Source organism: Rutilus rutilus (genome assembly GCF_951802725.1).
Source record: "Rutilus rutilus genome assembly, chromosome: 23".
Lineage (NCBI taxonomy): Eukaryota > Metazoa > Chordata > Actinopteri > Cypriniformes > Leuciscidae > Rutilus > Rutilus rutilus.
The window spans coordinates 11,407,851-11,429,741 of NC_140233.1; the positions used below are offsets into that span (position 1 = coordinate 11,407,851).

General features: G+C 39.3%; 4 protein-coding genes across 6 annotated transcripts; 2 read left to right on the forward strand and 2 right to left on the reverse strand.

Moving 5' to 3' along the window:
• The first annotated feature begins 84 nt into the window (after positions 1–84).
• cfap263 (cilia and flagella associated protein 263) lies at positions 85–3,730 on the forward strand. The gene is made up of 8 exons (XM_084396598.1): positions 85–229; positions 480–573; positions 1,728–1,883; positions 1,970–2,125; positions 2,205–2,441; positions 2,888–2,995; positions 3,212–3,367; positions 3,493–3,730. Exons 1-8 carry the CDS (start codon positions 156–158, stop codon positions 3,625–3,627), a joined length of 1,116 nt encoding a protein of 371 aa, XP_084252724.1. The 5' UTR covers positions 85–155; the 3' UTR covers positions 3,628–3,730.
• A 1,832-nt stretch (positions 3,731–5,562) lies between these two features.
• On the reverse strand, positions 5,563–10,116 carry znf319b (zinc finger protein 319b). The gene is made up of 2 exons (XM_084396594.1): positions 9,783–10,116; positions 5,563–8,175 (listed from the first exon to the last, which is right to left on the reverse strand). The coding sequence occupies exon 2, from the start codon at positions 7,952–7,954 to the stop codon at positions 6,146–6,148; it is 1,809 nt and encodes a 602-aa protein (XP_084252720.1). The 5' UTR covers positions 7,955–8,175; positions 9,783–10,116; the 3' UTR covers positions 5,563–6,145.
• Positions 10,117–10,580: 464 nt separating this feature from the next.
• Positions 10,581–12,764, forward strand: usb1 (U6 snRNA biogenesis 1). 3 transcript variants are annotated; one of them, XM_084396602.1, is made up of 7 exons: positions 10,581–11,094; positions 11,178–11,386; positions 11,459–11,642; positions 11,726–11,779; positions 11,877–11,982; positions 12,074–12,157; positions 12,288–12,764. In XM_084396602.1, the coding sequence occupies exons 1-7, from the start codon at positions 10,988–10,990 to the stop codon at positions 12,390–12,392; spliced, it is 849 nt and encodes a 282-aa protein (XP_084252728.1). In that variant the 5' UTR covers positions 10,581–10,987; the 3' UTR covers positions 12,393–12,764. The 3 variants fall into 3 exon arrangements, with proteins under 3 accessions (XP_084252728.1, XP_084252729.1, XP_084252727.1); XM_084396603.1 differs by having other exon boundaries at positions 10,857–10,940; positions 11,149–11,386; XM_084396601.1 differs by having other exon boundaries at positions 10,865–11,094; positions 11,868–11,982.
• Positions 12,765–15,621: 2,857 nt separating this feature from the next.
• pla2g15 (phospholipase A2, group XV) lies at positions 15,622–21,830 on the reverse strand. Its single transcript, XM_084396597.1, has 6 exons — positions 21,489–21,830; positions 19,199–19,355; positions 18,722–18,840; positions 18,553–18,651; positions 18,217–18,441; positions 15,622–16,841 (listed from the first exon to the last, which is right to left on the reverse strand). Exons 1-6 carry the CDS (start codon positions 21,625–21,627, stop codon positions 16,330–16,332), a joined length of 1,251 nt encoding a protein of 416 aa, XP_084252723.1. The 5' UTR covers positions 21,628–21,830; the 3' UTR covers positions 15,622–16,329.
• Between the last annotated feature and the right edge of the window lie 61 nt (positions 21,831–21,891).

Consider the following 21,891-nt stretch of genomic DNA (forward strand, 5'->3'; position numbering starts at 1 on the left):
AATTCATATTAAAAACGTGCTTATTTGTAATATGCGTTTTTCATAGAATATCACAACAATGGATAATTAATTTATGTGTTTATTGATTTATAGTCTACCAATAATTTATTAAAGGCGAAACAAACGCGCGCACGAAACCATGGCAACAAGCAACAATGGCCGCTACGACAGAGCACAGTAAAACTGAAACGGATCAAAACCAACTTGTTGGACTTGTAAAGGACTTAAAGTAAGTCATAAAAGCTTTTTTCTATTTAAAATGTTGACTTAATCTTGCAGTCATGTCTGCCAAAAAAAAAAAAGAAAAGAAAAAAAAGCGTTTCAATGCTCTTATTTAGATGGCTAATAACCAGTGGGACCAGCCGCATTTTAACGTAATTTCTGAACGTTTTATTTCTGGTTGCATCAGCAAATAATTGTGCATTTTATATGATTTTTAACATGTGAGAACAACTCATTTTTATTTCCCTACATTTAAGACGCTCCAATGCAGCGCTACAAGCAGAGATCGGTATATGTGAGCAATATATTAACGTTAGTCGACTGGACCTTCAGACTAAATCTGAGGAAACGGTACGTATATATATTTAAAAAGCATTATATATATATATATATATATATATATATATATATATATATATATATATACTGTATATATAATGCTTTTTAAATTGCATATATTTGTATTTAATAAAGTAAATAAGTGCATACAGTTCTGATGTAATGTTTAGTGCTCGTGACGTCTCTATCGTTATGCTTTCACTCTCAAGTTTTGAGGTAAAACCTAACAGTTTTGAGGTGAAAGTCTATGGGTAAAACATAACTGTGCATGTAAATCTTGTAATATAATAAGTTTCAAGTTGTTCTTTCTGTGTTCTTTAATCCTGTAAAGCCTGACATATTAAAATACATTAATCATTGAGATCTTTATAACGGTATAGACTACTTGCATATTAAAATGCATATAAATTGTCACTATGAAACTAAGACGGTGCTTAGATTAAGCCAGGATTAGCCCTTAATTCAATTAGGACATTTAAGTCTTAGAAAAAAAAAACATTAGTCTGCATCTTGAGACAAAACAATGGCACTGACTGACATATTTTAAGATATCTTAGTGCAAGTTGCTTTCAGTTAAAATAGCTCAAACATGCATTTTAGACTGGGACTAGCTTAAGCCTCGTCTGTGAAACCGTGGGTAGATCTTCCGATAATATGTCTTAGTAAGATGATATTTAGATTCTAAATTTTATGATCAAAGCTCCATAGTTTTTTATTGTGGGGGATAAAACATATGATGCAGTGCAATACATCGACCGACGACGATTGAGAGATTTACAAATAAACGTTTGATGCATCATATTTCATACATTTTAACATGATTTTTTCATACTCAAGTAAACCTAAGTTACTTCAGTTCAGGAAGTGTTCATCTTGAAATATTACTAGCAATATAAAAGTTATTCTTATGTTTAATTTATAAAAATCAGTAAAGATTTCACTGCAAAAAGACACAAGCACCACGATCTGAATCAGACGACAGAAGGCTAGATTGTGTACAACAGGTTTTTAAGCAAAGTTTTGATCAAGAAATGTGTGCATCAAAACATGATATAAATAATATCATATATATAAATAATAATTAACCATAAAAAACAGGAGTGTTTTTATGAGTGGTCCACGCATGATGTTCATTCATTCATTCGTTGTCAATTTTTTGATTCCAGAGTCCAGGAAGGAAAATTAAAGTTCGCACTCCAGAGAGACAACAGCTCCTGACACTGGAACAGAAATGTGATGTCGCCCAAAGCGTGCTTAAACAGATGACTGAGGATGTGAAGAGAGCGAAAGACCATTCAGAAAGAGAGCTGGAAAATTACAAGGTCATTAGTCAAGAGAGGGAACAAGCTCATAAAGCTTTGTCGCAAATCTATTACACACGCTTATATAATGATTCTACCCTCTTTAGGCAACTCTGGAAGAAGCTGATATCCACTTGGCGGAGGTTAAAAAAGAATGTTCCCAGTTTTATCGCGACATCTGTAAAGCACTGCAGGACAAAAAGTGTTTGACAATGAGTGCTGAGAAGGTCATCAGATACATTGAGGACAGAATAAGGGCCAAGGTAAAAGAAAACGTCAAGTCGCAGGTTTATTCTGACAAGAGTTGTGATTTAAATTCCCAATAAAGTGCCATTTTTCCAGGAGAACTTGATCGAGAAGTTGCATCAGAAGAATACAGCACTCGTCGCACAGAAGAAAAAAGTACAGGTCCAGCTAAAGCAACAGAAGGAGATGGGCGAGGGACTGACGGCGCTGGACTTTGAGCAGCTGAAGTTACAGAACATCAAAACTCGTAAACGCCTGGATGAGCAAAACCTTGAACATTTGGATCTCAGACTGCTTGCAGGGAATGCCTTGCAGGCCTTGAATTCTAATAAGGTGATTCTTGGTTAACAATAGAAAATATCTGAAGATATCACCTATTTGTTGAGCCACACGCCACACAGTATTAGGACAGGTCTTGCAATGGTCATTATTACTATAGGGAATTGTTGGCCTTGTGTTGACCTAAAAGTGTGGGCACTGTAAAGGCCTGTTCACAACAACGATAACTATACTAGCGACCACACCAGCGGACGATATAGTTCTGTCTATTCTAAACACGCGCTGCAGTTTTGTCGTCTGTCGCTTTAAATGCTCAAGCTCTTTAAAATAGGATGGATTCTGATTGGCTGTCAATGTTTTTATCAGCTAGAAAAATTCATTCTGATTGTTTCTCTGTGCTGTGGACTCTGTTATTCTTTAATGTTTAGAACTATATCTTTATCATTATAGTTATCATCCTTAAGTGTCTAAAGATTTTTTTCAATGTCCCCTTCTTGCAGAAGAAGCTTCAGACCTTGACACTCGAGTCAGATGTGCTGAACAGTGACATTGCTTTACGGAGGAAGTTACTGGTTAAGATTGAGGAGGAGATCAAGCAAGCGGAGGAGGTCAGGATAATAACATTCGTTCTATGTACTTGTTGAACTTACTGATCTAAGACCACCATAAAGCTCCTCGAGAACATCATGACAGTTAATAACCACATATTTACACTTTAAAAATCAACGCTTTTGTGGCTAAACCAACTAAAGGGGTATGTGTACTAGTTGGAATGATACTCCACTGGCCAAAAGCCATGATACGGATTTTATTTTTCCTGACAGGAACGAAACAATGCAGAGGCTCTGAACAGGAAGTTGAGGGGCCAGTTGGCCGACCATCATGTACCACACGTCCTACAATACATCGAGGTTAAGGAGTCCCACGGCCAGCTGCAGAAGAGTGTTAAGGAATGGGAACGCAAGGTGGAGATTGCAGAGGTGAGGATTCTTATCCTTTATCTTTTTATTCTTTTTTTATTTTAAAGACATGGTCATTATAAGACACTTCCAGAATTAATCATCTCTTTATGGTTTTTAATTGTATGTTTTTTTTATATTTCCAGATGGCATTAAAAACATTCAGGAAATCCTGGAACAAGCTTCGGATCGCTGCCGGAGCCAGACCAGTTCCTGCAAGACATGCAGCCACAGATTCTGGATTGTATATGGGTTCTGACATAAGAGCTACCAGGTCCTAAATAACCTCAATGCCCAAGAAGATGCCCATACATTTAGCATCTTCTGCTTAAAACACAAAATGCATCAATATAAGGAAAATAAATCCACATAAAAATGACACACAACAATGCATTATTAATGAAAAGGTTTATTAGTTAGTGCTGTGTATATTAAATGCTACATACAGATATTTCAGCATGAATGTCACATCAACCGCCACATGAACTTCTTTTACTAGCTCATTCACAATCTACAATTTGAAAAAAAGCTAAGGATAAGTACGTGCGCTTGGATGCGCAGATACTTGGAACAGATTACAGGAACTAACACAGCAGGCATGCACGGGGTGGAGAGGTCTCAAAACCATAGAGGAAGGTCATCGACCGAAGATCGACGTTCCCCTGTGGTCCTGACACGTCTGCCAAGAATATAGAGATTTATAGAGATTTTAAACAATATTAATAAAAAAATTAATATACAAACATGAAAACATAAAAAAACAACATACTTATGAAATCCAACTGCTCTTTCATTCTCAATGCCTATGGTTTAAAAAAAGCCCCTTGCATAAATAGATCCTATAAAGGGGAAACAAATTGGAGGCCAAGGGCTCTGCGGAGAAACTAGACGCCCCTGCTTAAGGCCAAAGTGTCATCATCACCTCTAACCCCGCAGTACAGGAACAGGCGAAACCTAACTGCAAGAGGGAGATGTTCCTCGAGGGCCAGTAATCAACATATAATACTGCATAAGCAACAGAGCCAAGAATGTAATTTTGCCCCATGTAGGATGATGGGAAATTGCGATGGGGTGGGAGGGGTAAAGTAGGCAAATCAAGATTTGAACAGTTCTATTAAAATTCAGCTTTGTGGACCATTACAAAAAGTGGTAGATTCTTCTAAAATTAAAACAAGGAGAGCATGTGATTCAAAAAACCATAGATTACTCTTGTACGAGTACCACTCAAATATGTCTTATGTTTAAATATATACACATAGTTTTGTATACATGTCAATTTAAACAAATTCTCAAAAGAACATACTGGTTATCGTTGGATGAGTATGCAACACAACAAAAACATCTGAATGACGTGTGTTTAAATCAAGGCCTTAGAGGCCCAAAACAATTACTTTCCCTCCTGGATCCTGGGGGAAGCCGAAAATACATTTTGAAAGTCTTTGATTATAGTTTTTATAAAAGAAAATAACAGGGAAACAAAGACTCACCGTCATGTTGCGAAAGGCAAATGACTATAGGCAAGACATGGAGTTGGCAGATTAAAGATCAAACACATGGATAAATCTACAGTAGACATGAAATGACACTTAGGGTACTGTACAACAAGTACACAAGTCCTGTAAAGGTGGGGGGAGGGGGGGCAAGGGGCAAAAACCTTTATAAAAACAGACTAAACTTTCACACAACCTTGAATACACCAATTACAATCCCAACTACATCTACAAAGAGGCTAAATTTAACTTTAAAAAGGCAAATCAGAAACAAAACGTAAAAGAATGTATGAATCAGAACATGGAAAAGCTACTTATAACTGGTGCAGCTTAAGAAAGACAAATGCAATATCTAACGACATGACTGTTAAACAAGTTGTATACATACTAACTATATACATACAGTAATACAGGAAGCCTTTTCAGGTTTTTAAGCAATTTTTAGGACAGCTGTACTGATTCTGGTGGTAATATGAACTGTTTGTATGCAAGTTTACATTTCTATATAGATTCTATATATTTACGTATAATCTCAGTGAAATGTAGAGACCGTCTGAGGTCATTATACTTCTGCTGGTTAACGATCTGTCCCGTTTAGGGTGTGGTACAGTACAATGATGGTTTTTGGTACATACCATTAGTTGCCACGAGGAGAACGTCAACATTGACTTAAACAGACAGTTTCAACAGTTTATAACAGCACAACTTTTTCACCCTTTTTCTTTTGTCTTCAGTTGCGGGGCGAACTAAATGTGCACAGGAGGTGCTCCCAATGTGCATACAATGTACTCAAATTGGAGCAAGGCTAGAGTTCTTTTGTAGAGGCAAACAGTAAGCAGTATCTCAACCATACTAGGTACTATAATGTGATACCAAAAATCGATAGCTGATTCTATATGACGGTTCAAGACTGAACAAATAGTTGCAGACCAAATCGTTTTTTGCCTTGTGCTCTAAAGATCTTGAAGAAGGGCATTGTGAGCCACGTCTGGCCAAGGAGCCATGAAGCAGGGCAAATGCCGTCCTACTGTCCTAGGATCACAGTGCTTTCTGGGATAGAGTTCGAAGATCTGTTTCCATCCTCCCAGGATTCATATATAAACCAACAACCAATAATTCATCTTTTTTTGCCAATCAAACCCAATTAAAAGATGCCTCTAGACATCAAAAAGGGAATAACTACTCGAGTATGTGCATGTTTAGAACAAAATGAGGTATTACGAGGTTACTGGGCCTTGTAAAAATTCATTTGACTGGGGTAGTTTGCTGAGATTCCTAAAACCTCTGTGAATGTAATCGGGGACACAAGTTACTGAATGAGAGAAGACACAGGGTACCCGCCACCTTCAGCCGTGTGCTGGACAGTATGCTCTTGAAGGGCTCCTAGATCAGCGAAACGCTCTCCGCACCATACACATTTAAACTGGGCATCTCTCGCATGCACGCTTTGATGCTTGGCCAGGTGTTCACGCTGCTTGAAACCCTTGTCGCAACTGGCGCACTTGTAGGGCTTCTCTCCCGTGTGGACGCGCCTGTGTCGCTGCATCTCCGAGGAGTACTTGAAGCGCTTCTCGCAGTCAGGACACTTCAAGGGCTTCTCACGGGATGGGTCACATCGGTGCTGCACGAACTCTGAGGAGGACAGGAAACGTCGGTCACACAGCGAGCATTTGAGAGGCTTCTCGGTGCAATGGGAATTCTGATGGCGCTGGAGCGTGGTGGCCTTCTTGTAAGCCTTTCCGCACACGTCACACTTGTAGGGCTTGTCTGGATTTGTGGGTGTCGAGGAGGCCTCACCACATTTGTGACGTAGCAGCTCCCCAGACTGACTGAAGCCCTTGCCGCAGGAGGCGCACTTGAAGAGGTTGTCCATGCCATGAACGTGCTGGTGGTATAACAGGTGGGACGGCTGCAGGAAGCCCTTGTCGCACAGGTTGCATTTGAAGGGGCGGTCGGCGGAGGCCTTGTGTGTGCGTCGGTGGCGCACCAAGGCGTACTGTTGTTTAAAGCTCATCTGGCAGTCTTCACAGTGAAACGGGCGTTCCTCCGAGTGGGTGCGTTCATGCTGTCTCAGGTCGGACGGACGCTTGAAGCCCTTCCCACATGTGGCGCAGCGAAAAGGTCGAGCACCTTGCGGCTGACACTGGTGGTGGAGGAGCTCCGAAGACTCTTTGAAGTGCAACTCGCAGAGGTTGCACTTAAAAAGGTGCTCACCCGAGTGGGCGTACATGTGACGGACTAGGTGGGAGCGGTGCTTGAAGCTCTTCTCGCACACTGCACACTTGAATGGTCGTTCGGAGCTGTGAGTACGCTGGTGGTGGGCTAGATGAGAAGACTGGCTGAAGCTTTTGTCGCATGTTTCACATTTAAACGGCTTCTCGCCTGTGTGGACGCGTTCGTGACGTGTGAGCTCGGATAAGTGACGGAAGCCCTTGGAGCACACCGAACACTTGTACGGCCTGTCAGGTTGCGAAGGCTCGAACGTAGGCTGGCCTGATGTCCCGACGGCAGCGCTGCCACTAGACGATGCTTCGTCGTTGGATGGTTGCCCTGGGTTGGCCGTTGACGAAGTTGGTGTGGCATTTCCAGAACCTGGTCGATACGTTTTTTCACATATGGAGCACTTCATGGGGTTTCCGCTGTTATGGGCAGTGTGATGCTGCGCTAGAGAAGTTAGCAGCGAAAAGCCCATCTTGCACACTCCGCACACAAAAGGTTTCTGCTCCACCTGCACACACTGGTGCTCCAACAGGTCGGTGGCTTGGTGGAAGATTTTCAGACACTGCGTGCACTGAAACGAACGATCTTGGCTCACCATGCACTGGTGCTCATGTGGATTGGCCAGATGGGAGATGTCATGGCCACATGCACCACACTTGTGTCCTCCCTCGCTCCCCACATGTAAGGAGGACTGCTGTGCTTGTGCCGGATGCTGCTGCTGACTGTGATGCTGCTGCTGCTGTTGTTGTTGCTGCTGCTGTTGCTGGGTTTGTTGCAATGCCGTGTCCGGCTGGAGGACAATGCCGTAGACGGTGCAGCCCAGTGTGTCCGTCCCTGGTGGGATGGTGTGTACGACTGGAGGCGGGGCAACAGCATGCTGCTGCCACGCCTCCGTCATACGTGCTCGGGTGTATGGATTCAGCTTTGAGCCGTGGTTGGACCGCTTTCTGGATGAATTCAGGGGGAAGGGATTGTTGGACTGCCCCAGATGGGAAAGGAAAAAAAGTAGCTAATAATGCTTTCAGGAACACGTTTTGGCTTGATATAAACAGAGAACTGACATGGATGTGAGCATCAAGTGCAAAGGACCTTGACCTTCTTCATCACCTTGGTACAGCCCTATAAGAAAAAACAAAAACAAGAAAACTGGATGAAAAACTTACACAGCCAACAAACATCTTTAGGGGCATTTACACTGCAGTGCTCCACAAAAAGAATGGCCTGTGAAAGAGTTTTGGGCCAATTCAACTATCACTTGCCTCATACATTTGTTGATGACTTAATTTAAAATAATATTACATTTAATATTGTTGTTGCATATTGTGCTGCTTTAAATTTTACCGTAACATTAACATTCTCTAACTGGTTGACATAACGCATCTTTACGCAGCCAACTTAAGGCTGCTCTCTGCCTGACAAAAATTCAGTGTAAAGATGCAATGCCAGATAAAAGCCATGCTAAATTATGGCTGCTCTGACCCACCTATAGACAGCATATAAACAGCTGGTGTAAAGACACCTAAATGCCACTTCAGTAGCTACCTTCTACCCCACCTTTGCAGAGTAATATAATTTTGCAATATGTAAGGGTTAATTAAAACGGCAATGAAGACTTAGATTAACGTTCTTTGAAAAATATGTACTTTTCTGGCATATAAAATACATTGCTAAATTTAAAATGTGTGTTTCCAGTAAAAATGTTGGCAAGACAAAGAAAAAATCTGAACTACTGGTCCGACTGGGACAGAATAAAATAACCCTATTGTACAATAAGCACTAAAACTAACAGCAGCTTGCAGCATAAACCTGACTAGAAGTCATCACTGAGTTACAGTGACTGTTGGCAAGGCATCAAAGTGGGCTTTATGAAAAGAAAAAAACAGATAGCGGCGCTCACATGTTACCCACTTCTTGATATAATTGGTTACATAAGGAATGACCTCCATCAATTTAAGCATTGTAAACGTGAAAGCCCCCTTAACCTTTGCTGCAACATCTGGATTTGAGTCTTGGCTAGCTGGTCTGTAAGGAGATCTACATAATTTCCACCAATGCACTCCAAATCATACAAAGTCAAACCTATAAACGTATCTGAGCACTTGATACACCAAGGAGAAATTAAATGGACAAATGAAATCTGACAGATCACAGACCACTTTATCCCAGTGATAATAACACAGGTACGAGTATCTGTCTGGTACACCTCAAGTTTCGTGCTGGATATCGAGACTGACTTGCCCACCAACCTATAAAGTTGGCATTGTTGGGGCATCACAGAACGTGCATACGATGCCCAAAATACTGTCTAAGTAGTGGCACACTAGTTTTTGAGACACAGTCTATTGCCTCACATTTTTAATCACCTGTGTGTATAAAAGTGGTACAGCTGTTCCAAAGCATACATGCATGGTTAAGAAAATGTAATAATACATAAAGATAACGACTAGCTAACGTTTCTGTTCGCTGCGCATTTGTTTACACACAATTCCATCGCGGCGAATAAAAGCCGGTGACAGAATTTAAACGTTAAGTAGAATTAATATTTATGTACAAAACAGTGACCAATAGCTTATGAACAAGGCGATGTTTATGACACCTGGATGAAAACACAAAAATGTAGCTTTGCAAAATGGCTAACGAATATTTGCAAGCTGGCTAGCAGGCTAACAGTAGTTTTGCAACACAAACACACATCCTTGTAAAATATGTTAAGATATGCATATTACCTTTTTTTCAGAAGTGGATTCCACCCATGTTTATTCTCAGGGATAGAAGTTCAATCAAGAAACGGCTTGTATTTTCTGAAGGCCGTAAATCCTCCGATCGATCCGCGGTCTCTGCTAGGCCGCACCCCTGGCCAGTGCCTGCAAAAACGCATGAAAACCCTGCAAACTCTCCGGATTTCGGTTGGGTTGCTCCATAAAACCCCGAGAACAGTCTGTTCGGCGTTTGCAGCGCATTTAGGGGAGCTGACTGACGAGGAATGGTCGACCCATAGTGCGTTTTATTTCGGGCTTAGATCGCTGACCACCGAAACCCCCGACAGCCGCACGGGAACCTGAATAGCACATAATTGACATCCTCAAAAAACATACCGGAACTTTATTAATTTGATTCAAAAGCGGCATTTATATATTAATATTCGTTCTAAAAACGCCATTATTACCACGGAAAATGTGCCTATCACTGTTTTAGGGTATAGGGCGAGTGGTTATTTTATTAGAACACTTTTGGGGAATTATTGTAGTGACAGGATAATAGTAAGTATGAAGCTTTAATAAGACAATAAACGTCAACATTTTGTTCGTATAAACTTATAATTTATGGTCATTGCTGCAATTCAATGTTGACTGCAGCTGTGCTTTTTTCCTTTTTTTTTTTTTTTGTTGTAAGGGCGGAATGCAAAAGAGTCGGAACCATTTGAATCAATATTTGCTGTACTGGGACGCTGTGATGATGCACCGTTTGTTTTCTTGTGATTAGAGGTCCGAATCATTCTCTGAATCGGCTCTTTCAAACGGTTCATTTCAAAGAACCGGTTCTTACGCACTTATACAAAAGTATCCATGCTTTGAATAAAACCATCTAGGAAAATGTATTTAAAATATTTAATACTTAAATTCACAGTAATCTCTCGGCTGAGAAAAAACAACAACAATAAATATTCGGTCACTAACATAACTTTTAACGCCGTACAAAGAAACGCAATCACACGCTAGGTTGTGATGAGAACCGGTTTAACGGTTGCATTGTAAAAGATCCGACTCAAAAGAATGATTCGTTAAGGAATCCCATTGTTTGTTGTAGTGGGACTCTGTGAAGAAGCGGAACCATCGGAAGCGCTTTGCGCATGACAACAAGAGTGTCGTCACGTATCTGAGATGGTATTTTGAATCCTCTGTTGCACTTTTTAAGATTTTTCTGCCTTAGCATGATTGTCAATTACAGTAGTAGCAGTTCTGAAGATGAAACTGAAAACTCTTCAAAAAATGATTCCTCACCTTCAAGGAAAAGAGGAAAACTTGACAATGAAAGCAGGTTTGGTGCGTTTGATCTTATGTTGTTTAGTTTTATTTTGATTTGCATTTCTAGGGCTCTAAATTCCTCTTTTACCTGAATAGCAACAGTGAACCTTTGGATCATGGATCTGTTAAAAGCAAAGCAGGCAAATCAGCCCACTTGACACCTCGACTGCCTCTTCCCGAGAGTGTAAGGGAGATGTTCGGAGAATCAGAAGAAAAGTGGACCGATAAAAGAGATGAGCATGGAGGGCGAATGCGGTCCTTCCAGCACGAGCGGGGCAACTGGGCTACATACATGTTCTTTCCTTGTAAGCATTTTGCCTGAGTGTATTAAGATCGATACTGTCATTTTTCTTTGAATGACTTTTACCCCTTTTTAGATGATCCTGAGGAGGCCTTTCTGGAGGTACTAAATGAAATGATGGTGGTTGCGGCAGCTCACGGCATCCCTCTGGCCCTATCTGAAGAGTTTCACCTCAGTCTCTCAAAGACAGTGGTTCTGCGGCATCACTGGATTCAACCGTTCATCCAGTCCATTCGGACTGGTTTGACACATTTCCAGAAGTCTGTGCTATATAATCAACACCTCATTGTTTCATTATAACATATGTCAGTTGCTGGGTGTCTAAGTCAGATTGTTTCCTCAGGTTTTTCTGCTTGGCTGATAAACTGATGGTGTATTCTAATGCTGAAAAAACTAGGTATTTCATTACTCTCGCTGTTAATTACCTAACTAGGCTGTGTATTAATTATTTCTTCATTTCAATGCACTGTTTTAACGGCATAAAGTTCATGCAGGACATTCCTTGGTTTGGAAATCTCCACTGGAAACACTCAGTTGCTTGAGCTCATCAAAATACTGGATCAAACCATGAAAGAATTCAACCTCAGCACCTTTTATAAGGTACAAAGTACAAGGCATTGGTATCATAATTGTGAACATAGATTCAAATTTAGATAAAATTGAATGTAACAGCCTCCTCTATTTCATATAGGATCCTTCTTTCCACATAAGCCTTGCTTGGTGTGTGGGTGACCACACGGAAAGCCTAAAAAAGGCATGTTTATCAGAATTGCAGGTAGGAACCCAAATGGATCTGCATCACAAACTAAACGGATAAGTACTGATTAAAGGCAAAGGTCGAAGAGTTGGTGTGTTTTTGGCATTGCAATCTGAATTCTAATAACCTATGATTTTACTTTTCACAGAGTCTTATTGACGCTCATGAAGATGGGCCTTTTCACATACGGCTCAACTGCACAGAGCTTCGTTGCAAAACGGGAAATAAAGTCTTTCTTTTCTCCCTCCAATGATCGTGAAACTATGGAAGCTTTTTTCTTCCACAGAATAAAAATATAAAAAAGGTAATTGCGACTTTCTCACAGTTGACTTTTTTCCTTGTTTATATCTCAATTCGAACGAGATATAAACTCACAATTGTCAGAAAAAGTCAAAATTGTGAGATTTACATTTGCAACTATGAGAAAAAAAATCTGAATTGTGCAAGAGTCACAATAAGCTTTTTTTATATTTTTATTCTGTAAAATAAGCTTCCATATGAAACACTGTTTAGTAGTGATGTGGATTTTGAGGTTTGCAGAATATAATGAAAGATTTGAACTAATGATGCATGAAGTATCTCTATGTTATTACAATTTTGGTAAAGAGCATTTTATTGTACATTACTGCAGCATGGTGATTTTTCACTAACTCTTGTCTGTTTTTTGAGAAACAAAAAGTCACACCCTGGTTTAGCATTGCATTTTCACCATCAGACTTTTTTTTCTTCTTTTTTTTTTGCAACACACAAAGATTAAGTTTCACTTTCCACAGCTAGGCCTGGTTTCACAAACATGGCTTAGATTAAGCCAGGATTAGGCCTTAGTTCAATTGACCCTTCGCTAAGCCCCGCCCTCCTTAGTTACTGTTGCTACGCCTGTCAAGCTTTTGCGCCTGGCACGTCTATTACAGTATGTATGCACCGGTTTCAGACATTCCCAAGGAGATAATTAGTCATTTTTGGCGAACAGGTGAAAATCTGAGAGAGCAAGACAAAAGGGACTGCAGTATGCATTCGAGGGATATATCCACGACATAATATGCAACGATTAGAGAATAATTTCATCAAAATTGAAGCTAAAGCCTAGATCGTTAGGTCCCAGCGCAAGCAGCAGCGCCTCATACGCTGACCATTCAAATGGGAAACACACAAATTGAGGAACAGCTATGTGCATGCACAGCAGGGTGAGTGAAATTTGAAAATAATATAACAATTATAAATCAAACAGCTTATCCATAAGTATTGTGGAATAAACACAAGACATTAGCCTGACCACTTTGCAATGATAACATTCTCCCGCTTATATTTTTAGTGCGCCGGACTACAGCTCACACGTCGTGGGTCACGTAAGTGACTAACGTTACTGTTATGAACTGATTAAGTTTGCATACCAACCTTTTCCTTGGAGATCTCCGGCAAGCCCCCTGATGTTCCCTCCTTTTACTAACTACCTTTTACTTATACTAGAACTAACACCGGGAGAGTCGCGATCGGATTGGGGTACTAGTTTAGCCGTCGATTAACAAAATGCTGAAATATATTTTTAAGTAACGTTAAGTTATGTCAGTGAGCCTCCGTCTTGCCTTTAATCACACTGCTTGATCCACGAGCTGGACAATAACTTTATTCTATAGCTGCTATAAAGCCAAAACACTTTACTTTTAATTTCCTATTATCAATGTAAAGCTGCTGTGGAACAATCTACATTGTTAAAAACGCTGTATATAAATAAAGATGACGCCCGGCATTTCTCCCCTTGGGTTTTAGGTTTCGGGAAGATAACAAAATCCACCACCCCGTCCAAACTTTTAGGATACCGGGTATCAGATTTGCACAATCCATACGCATAACGCATGGGCATGTTTCCCTCGCTCGAAAGCTTGCCAGACCTCCCGCGCCTAGTTACGGTTGCTAAGCCACGATTGGCCAGTGGCGGTTTTCGGGCGTGGCTTAGCGAAGGGTCAATTAGGACATCTTTGTAGCTTTTACAAATGTGCCTTAAAAAAAAAAAAAAAAAAAAAAAACATTACTAGTGGTGTGCATCTTGAGGCAAACCAATGCCACTGACATATTTTAACCCTCAGATGGTCTTCGTTTAGCAGTCACACTCAGGGCCTTCCCGGTCAGAAGTGACCGGACACCTAAAAATAAATGAAACTTCCTCCATCCCAGTAAAAACCAATGCAATTTATTTTTGTTCTATAATATTTATTCTTTTTAATTTAGTATTTTGAGACAATTTGATTGAACTTATTAATATTTATGCAATATTTATAGTCCATTTTTTGTCATTGAAAATAATGTTTTTTTTTTTATTTAAAAAAAAAAAAAATTCTATGCAGTATTTTCGGTTAAAATAGAGACTAGGCTTTCAGAAAAAAATAAAAAAAAATTATTAAACATAAAATTAAATAAATCATGTTATTGCATGGGTTTACCACTAGATGCCTGTATAGCTCTAAATGGAGATGCTTGTGAATTCTAGTTGTTTTTGGACCAAATTACTTGCTTTAAAGATGTGGATTGAATGTATTTTTTTTGAAATTCTCAAATAATACTTTTTGCCAAGGTTTATAACATTTTATTAATTATTATTTTAATAATTATTATATTAATTATATATATATATATTTTAATTATAATTATTAATTATGTTATGTTTTTCACTCTTGATGTTTTAGAGTTTCACCCCTTCATTGCTGAGCACTTTTTTTCTGCATCGTGGCCGATTTGTAGCGAATTTTTGTGTTTTTGTCAATTTCCCATTCATTTCCTATGGGGGTCATTTTTGACCGAAGACCAAAATCGTGACTAATTTTTTTACGACCACTTAGCATGCTCGGATCATGAACTCTGTGTGTTCACATACCTAATGCCAGAAAAGTCACCAAGTTTCGTAACATTCCGATGAAGCTGTGATTTAAAAAAATTCAAAACAGATTTTTTGTAATCTGAATTTATTGGTGTGTATGTGTATAAAAGTGTGTTTGTATGTGTGTGTGTGTGTGTGTGTGTGGGTGGGTGTGAATTTTTTGCACTCTTGATGTTGTAGAGTGTCACCCCTTTACTGCGGTGTACTTTTAGAATCGTGGCCGATTTGTAGATTGTACAGACAAAAATTCAGAGATTTTTTGTGTTTTTGTAAATTTCCCATTCATTTCCTATGGGTCGGTCATTTTTGACCGAAGACCACGAGTGTGACTATTTTTTTTACGACCACTTAGCATGCTCGGATCATGACCTCAATTTTTTTTTGTATTCACATACCTAATGCCATAAAAGTCACCAAGTATCATAACCTTCCGATGAAGCTGTGATTTTTTAAAATTCAAAACAGAAAATTATTCGGTCAGAAGTGACCGAGGACCATCTGAGGGTTAAGATATGCCAGCGCAAGTTACTTTCAGTTAAAACAGCTCAAACATGCATTTTAGTCCAGGAGTTGACTTAAACCTTGTCTGTGAAACCAGGGGTTAGTGCTGTACTGTTAAAATACAGTTTTTATTATAGAACTTAGTCTTACAACCTCAAAAATAAAGCGACAAATAACGTGCTTCACAAATCAATGTTCATTATATTCAAGAGCAGACTTTGTTCACATGTAACATGGGTTAACCCATCCTGGGCCGTGGCACAAATACAGTCTAGAGGTTAAGCTGATGTATATTGAGCAACAGTGAGAGATCCAGCCGTTAGGCACATTCTACATTCAAGAACATCTGATAAAAATACATAAATCAATACTGATCACAGACTGCCAGATAAATAGCCACTTGCTTGTTAGTAGGATCAACAGAGATACAGCAGTGTCAGTACAATTTGGATAGAAACATTTAAAAAAAACACTAGATTAAAGAAGTTGTGGGTATAAGAGGTTAAGAAACAGACAATATTTAAAAAAGGATTAACAGCAGACAATTGCCATTTTTACATTTAACAAGTGGAAATTACATTTTACTATGTGCTGTAAAAATCTATGTTAACATTTTAGAGATTGAATTGAGTTAAAAAAAATTCAAGAATCATTTCTGTAAATGCTGATTGTGCCCAACAATAGATGACTATTTATCATTGATGTCCTGATAAACCTCAACTCCACAAAAAGGAACTCCGACAACCAATTACGATAAGGAAACTAGCATCCACCCAAAAAGCAGAACCAAGTCCTGAAACTTAAAGCCTCAATGCTATCATGGTGTAAACAGCACATTCTTGATGTAGTTGACCGTGGTTATGTTCAACAGCATGGCGACGTGCTCGTTCCCGGGCAGCTCGAACATGTGGACAGGCTGTGTCTGCTGGTTCTTCCAGCGTTTGCATTGTGTGGCGCTCAACAGGTTGACTGTTCCGTCCCCGTCCCCGTTGATGACGGTGGGGTCTACATCTGGGAAGTTTGTGTAATTGAAGCCCTGAGCAGTGGGAATGCCGCTGCCATAAAGACAGTGGACAGGAACGCCCGGAGGCTGAAGTGCACTGACCAGCGGTTCCGTGTCCTTCCTCATGGCCCAGCCGTCCTCATAGTCAATATCTTTGAAGAAGCGCTGATAGTCTTGGACTGTGTAGCTGGTGTTTGGGGTGGAAACCAGGACCATGTCTTTGGGCCAGGAGTGGGCGTAGGGGAAGAGCCAGACGGTGGAGACGGCCGTTCGCTGCTGGGTGCGGATTTTTACAGGACTGATGACGGGAATGCGGTTGTTGTCGCCTGTGATGGAACCAAAATCAAATCAAACCAGTGATCGTAAATGGGTCAAAGTCAAATCAAAATGGACGTTTTTTTTATTCAAAATAACTTCCCCTCCCTCTTGCAGCATCATCTTTTCACTTCGTTGTTGATGCGTTTTCTGGCGTGAGGGCGGGACAACCTGTCATTCACATGAGATCAACCCATTGTTCTAAAAATCCAGCGCTCAAGTTAAAAGAAGTTCCACTTTTTTTTTCATTTCACAAAAAAATGTGTTTCAAAAAGGTTTATAAATACTTTTTAAAGTAAAAAGTTTAACCAATATAATGAAATATTATTTCAATCATTAAAGCTGCTTTGAAAATCTTTTTTGTATAAAGAATTAAATAAATGTGACTGTGATTGTTTTTGAGTCACCACATGACACGTGCTTTTAAAATATGAATACGTTTTGTTAATGTTATTAAATAATCATTATTAAATAATATAATTATTAAATAATATTATTTCCAAAAAATAGCAATACAAGATTATGCCAAACTACTTCACCATGACATATCACCATGACAGTTAAGACATTCTTGAGGGCATAATTCAGAAATTAAAGGTGTATTCACGCCACTGTATATGTGAACTGCATTGACGTAAAAAAGCTTGCCAAACGTACAAATAGCAAATTTAAAGGTGCAGTATCAGTATGTATTATTGACAGTTAGTGGTTGAAATGAGATTGCCAGACTGAGGACACGCAACAGGAACGAGCGCAACTGGCAATTGGAAAGCGACTTATACTGTAAGTTGATCAGCTAATGCATTCTTTTGCAATGTTTTTACTGACAAGGCTTTTTAAGTCGGGTAGAACCTGCGATCTCTGACCCAGTTCGTTTGCTGGCTTCCATGGCTACAATACGCAGTGTTTTCCAGCATCTGGCAACCCAAGGTTGACAAAATACTACACAAAATAATAATTCCGACACAGAACGCACATTTTAGAGTAGAATAAATGTCTGTAGCATTGTTTCTTGAAGAAACAAGTATCCTAAATCTCAGCAAACATTCTATATTTTTATGCTTTAGTACAGTCAAACAAAAATTACATACAGAACCTTCAATTCAGCAAAGGCTTGGTTTCACAGAAAGGTCTTAGATTAAGCCAGGATTATGCCTTAGTTCAATTAGGACATTTAATTAGCTTTCATAAACGAGTCTTAGAAAAAAACATTACTGGTGGTGTGCATCTTGAGACAAAACAACGGTACTGATATATTTTAGGATATGCCAGTGCAAGTTGCTTTCAGTTAAAACAGCTCAAACATGCATTTTAGTTTGGGACTAGCTTAAGCCTGGTCTGTGAAACCGGGGGAAAATCTCCTTGTACAACAAATTTAGCCTGTACCTGTTGCCATAACTCTAAGAGTTTTGGCCACTCCAGCCCATGGAGGCCCTAGAGAAACAAATGCCTTGATGTACCGGTCCTTCCAAGCTTGTGGTTGTTGATTAAGGAAATAGAGCGTGTACATGTTCCCCATACTGTGTGCGATGAGGACCACAGGACCTGCAGCCTTATTAGCCATCTCCTCAATCATCAGCTGCAGACGCAAGAAGTACTCCTTATTGTCATCTGCAGGTACAGATCAGGGAACAAAAACGTCCAATTTAGACATCAAGACAAGACTCAAGACGTTTCCCAGAACTTTGTTTCGGTGCATAAATAGAAGAAGAAGATACACACTGGGGGCTTTACGCCAGTCATAGGGAGCACCTCGAACATCATCGTCTCTGGTATACCCCCAATCAACCAGTGCTTGTACTATAGTGAAGAAGTACATGCCTGAAACAGACAAAACAGTTACCAATCGACAAATTAACATAATGAGATAAACACCCAGTTTTCCACTCACCCACACTCCGTTTACTTGGATCCAGATATTCCAAACTATACGTCTTTCCAAACCCAGGCACTCTGACATCCACCCCCGGAGGAGCTTCAGTGAGGTGGGTTGTGCGATTGTACAGTAGCCTTTAAACAAAACAGATGCTGATGACGTATTTGCATATTTAAACCAGGCGACATGAAATCAAAAGAAGCAAAGGCAAGCTTTCTAATTTCCCATTCAATTGAGTGCATTTGGAACTGCACTTTTTTTTTTAAACAATCAATATAGCTCACAGTAGGTCTGTTTTTAAAGGTTTATAAATGATTGTTAATCTCTATGGAGAAAATGAATTGAGTTTTTAATTGTGAATCCTGAATGTTGCACTCAATAAAATTCGTTGCAGAAGAAGGAAGCTTGTTTTACAAAATGTTATGGATGTCATATGCCAGCAATACATCCACATGCACAACCTCTGGTTTCAGTTGTTCTTTTGCCCTTTACCTCATGTTATCAATCCAGCAGTCAATGGCCACCGGCACCAGCAGCTCCAGGTTGAGCCATAGCGTGAAGTAGTCATTGGTCTTCTTGTAGCAGATGTAGTGCACTACACTAGGTTTGTCCAGTTTCGCTTCAAGCTGATTCCCAAGATCTCCTGGAACTATGGACAAATCATTTATAATCTTTTGAATGATAAATCACTTAGAATCATTTAGAATAAATATTTAAAATGTTATCATGACTTATGTTTTCACGGGAAACTCCATCAGAAGCACTTCACAAACTACTTTAGGTATGATTAAAGAATCACTGATTAAAAAGACTTGACACTATCACCATTCAAAAGAGATTACCTACTTATCACCTACTGATTAAACATCTCTATCATCACTAATGTCTGCCAGTTAGGTCTAGTTTGAAGCATTTTAACCCTCCACTATGTTTCCAAGTAGTTTCCTGCAAAGTTTGCGTGTCTTTATTGTCAGTCACCACATTCACAAAATGCTCCTACTATCAGGTGCTGTGTAAATATCGGCTGGTCAAATAGTGTACTTAAAAGTGTGCATTAGATATTATTGTAGAAAAAAATTATTTAAGCTATCTTTTATTGCTGAATAATGATCTAGTGTAAATTTAGACATGAAGACAAACCTTTTTCCACAGTAAGTAAGAAAATCCACTGGTAGGTGTGTTTTGGAGCATTTTATATGCACTGTAAAAAATTTGTAACACTCCCAAATCAAAAATTTCAATTGACCGATAACATCTAAATTTTTCAATTGGCCCAAGTGAAATTCTGTAAATTCTAAAATTAAAATGTACAGATTTTCACTTGGGCCAATTGAAAAATTTAGATGTTATCGGTCAATTGAAATTTTTGATTTGGGAGTGTTACTAATTTTTTTACAGTGTGGTTTCTAACTCATACAAGCTCAAGGAGGTGAAAATGGTTCACATTAAACCAACTAAAATCCTGCTATCATGTTCCAAAACACAGATACTAACTTTAGTGTCTTTAGCAACAGTGATGGTAAGATATGGTAATACAATGTACCATTACATATTAAAGGGATAGTTCACCCAAAAATGAAAATTCTGTCATCATTTACTCACCCTCAAGTTGTTCCAAACCTGTATGACTTTCCTTCTTCTGCTGAACATGAACGAAGATATTTTGAAGAAAGTCGGTAACCAAACGACTGATGGACCCCATTGACTTCCATAGTAGAAAAAAAAGATATTCTATGGAAGTCAATGGGGACCAGCAACTGTTTAATATCCAACCTTCTTTAAAATATCTTCTTTTGTGTTCAGCAGAAGAAGGAAAGTCATACAGGTTTGGAACAACATGAGGGAGAGTAAATGAGGACAGCATTTTCATTTTTGGGTGAACTATCCCTTTAAGATATTTCAAAGTATTTTATACTATTATGATATCACACACATACACAGACACACACAAAGGGTATTACGACAACCCCATGATACTTCTATAATAAAGTCTGAAAAAGAACGTATTTTCACAATTTATGAAATGTGCGCATACATTTCGTAATTTGCCAATAAGGGATGAAAGGATAACAAAGAAGTGTTGTTTTCTTGTTAAATTACGACCGGTTTCGCAAGCAGTGACACTGAATAAGTATTTTTTTTTCCTCAAGTCATATGATCGCGTCATATGAGAAACCGTCAAAGAGAAAACAAGCAGATACAAAGAAGAAAATGGCAGATAACAAGACAGTATAAACACAACACAAATGCAATATATAAAAGTCAATCGCTTTTACATGTTGGATTTGTGTTGTGTTTATATTGTTAGACCAGGTTTCAGGTTTTGGCTCTCCTGGAAAAGTGTACATTGCTAACGCTCGCATCTGTTTGGTCACGTGCATTAAACTATTATCCAAAATATCAACAGCTTTCAAGCTGCGTTAAGCCACTAGATTTAGGTCTGATTATAAATACATTCATATATTGAATACTCTATATAATACTATAACAAGCATGGATATGAGGTTAAAACACACTATCTGTACATCCTGTACTAGTGGTTGTATTATATAACTAAATCTAATGTTCATGCAAACGCTATCACATCATTTTAGGCATCACGACATTTGAGCATGTGAGCTACCTGGACATCGTAAGTGTTGCCTAGGTAGGGGGTCACTGGGTTGAAACACAGACGCATGACAGTTCATCATGAGACAAGTAAACAACTGTGTCTGGTGTCAAGAACAGAAAGCAACAGGACATTACATAAAAAAGGATGTGCTGCAATAAAATAACTTACTGAGAACAACAGGCGGTCGGTCCGAGCCCGAGCACACTTTCCCCGGTGAGCATTTCAAACTTCTGCTGTCGGTAAAAGACACCAACAACAACAAACACAGCTGGGGAATCGCGAGGTTCAACCGATGACAGGGAAGCATCTCTTTCAGTGGCTCACACCTCTGCTGGCTTACAGGATCAAGAGCGCGTTTGTGTTTATCTATCCATCGTGAGGTCTAGGAGTGGTCTGAGAAGTGTCTCTTCTGGCTTTGAGCGACAGTGACTGTGATGAACACAATGTAGCTATCATGTAATAGGTGTTTTTAAAGCAGCTAGACGCGAATAAACAATGGCAGAACACATCGAGTCGGTGGGCGGAGCTTTGAAAGACAGTTCGATTTTAGCAAGGCTGCAATAATTGATTT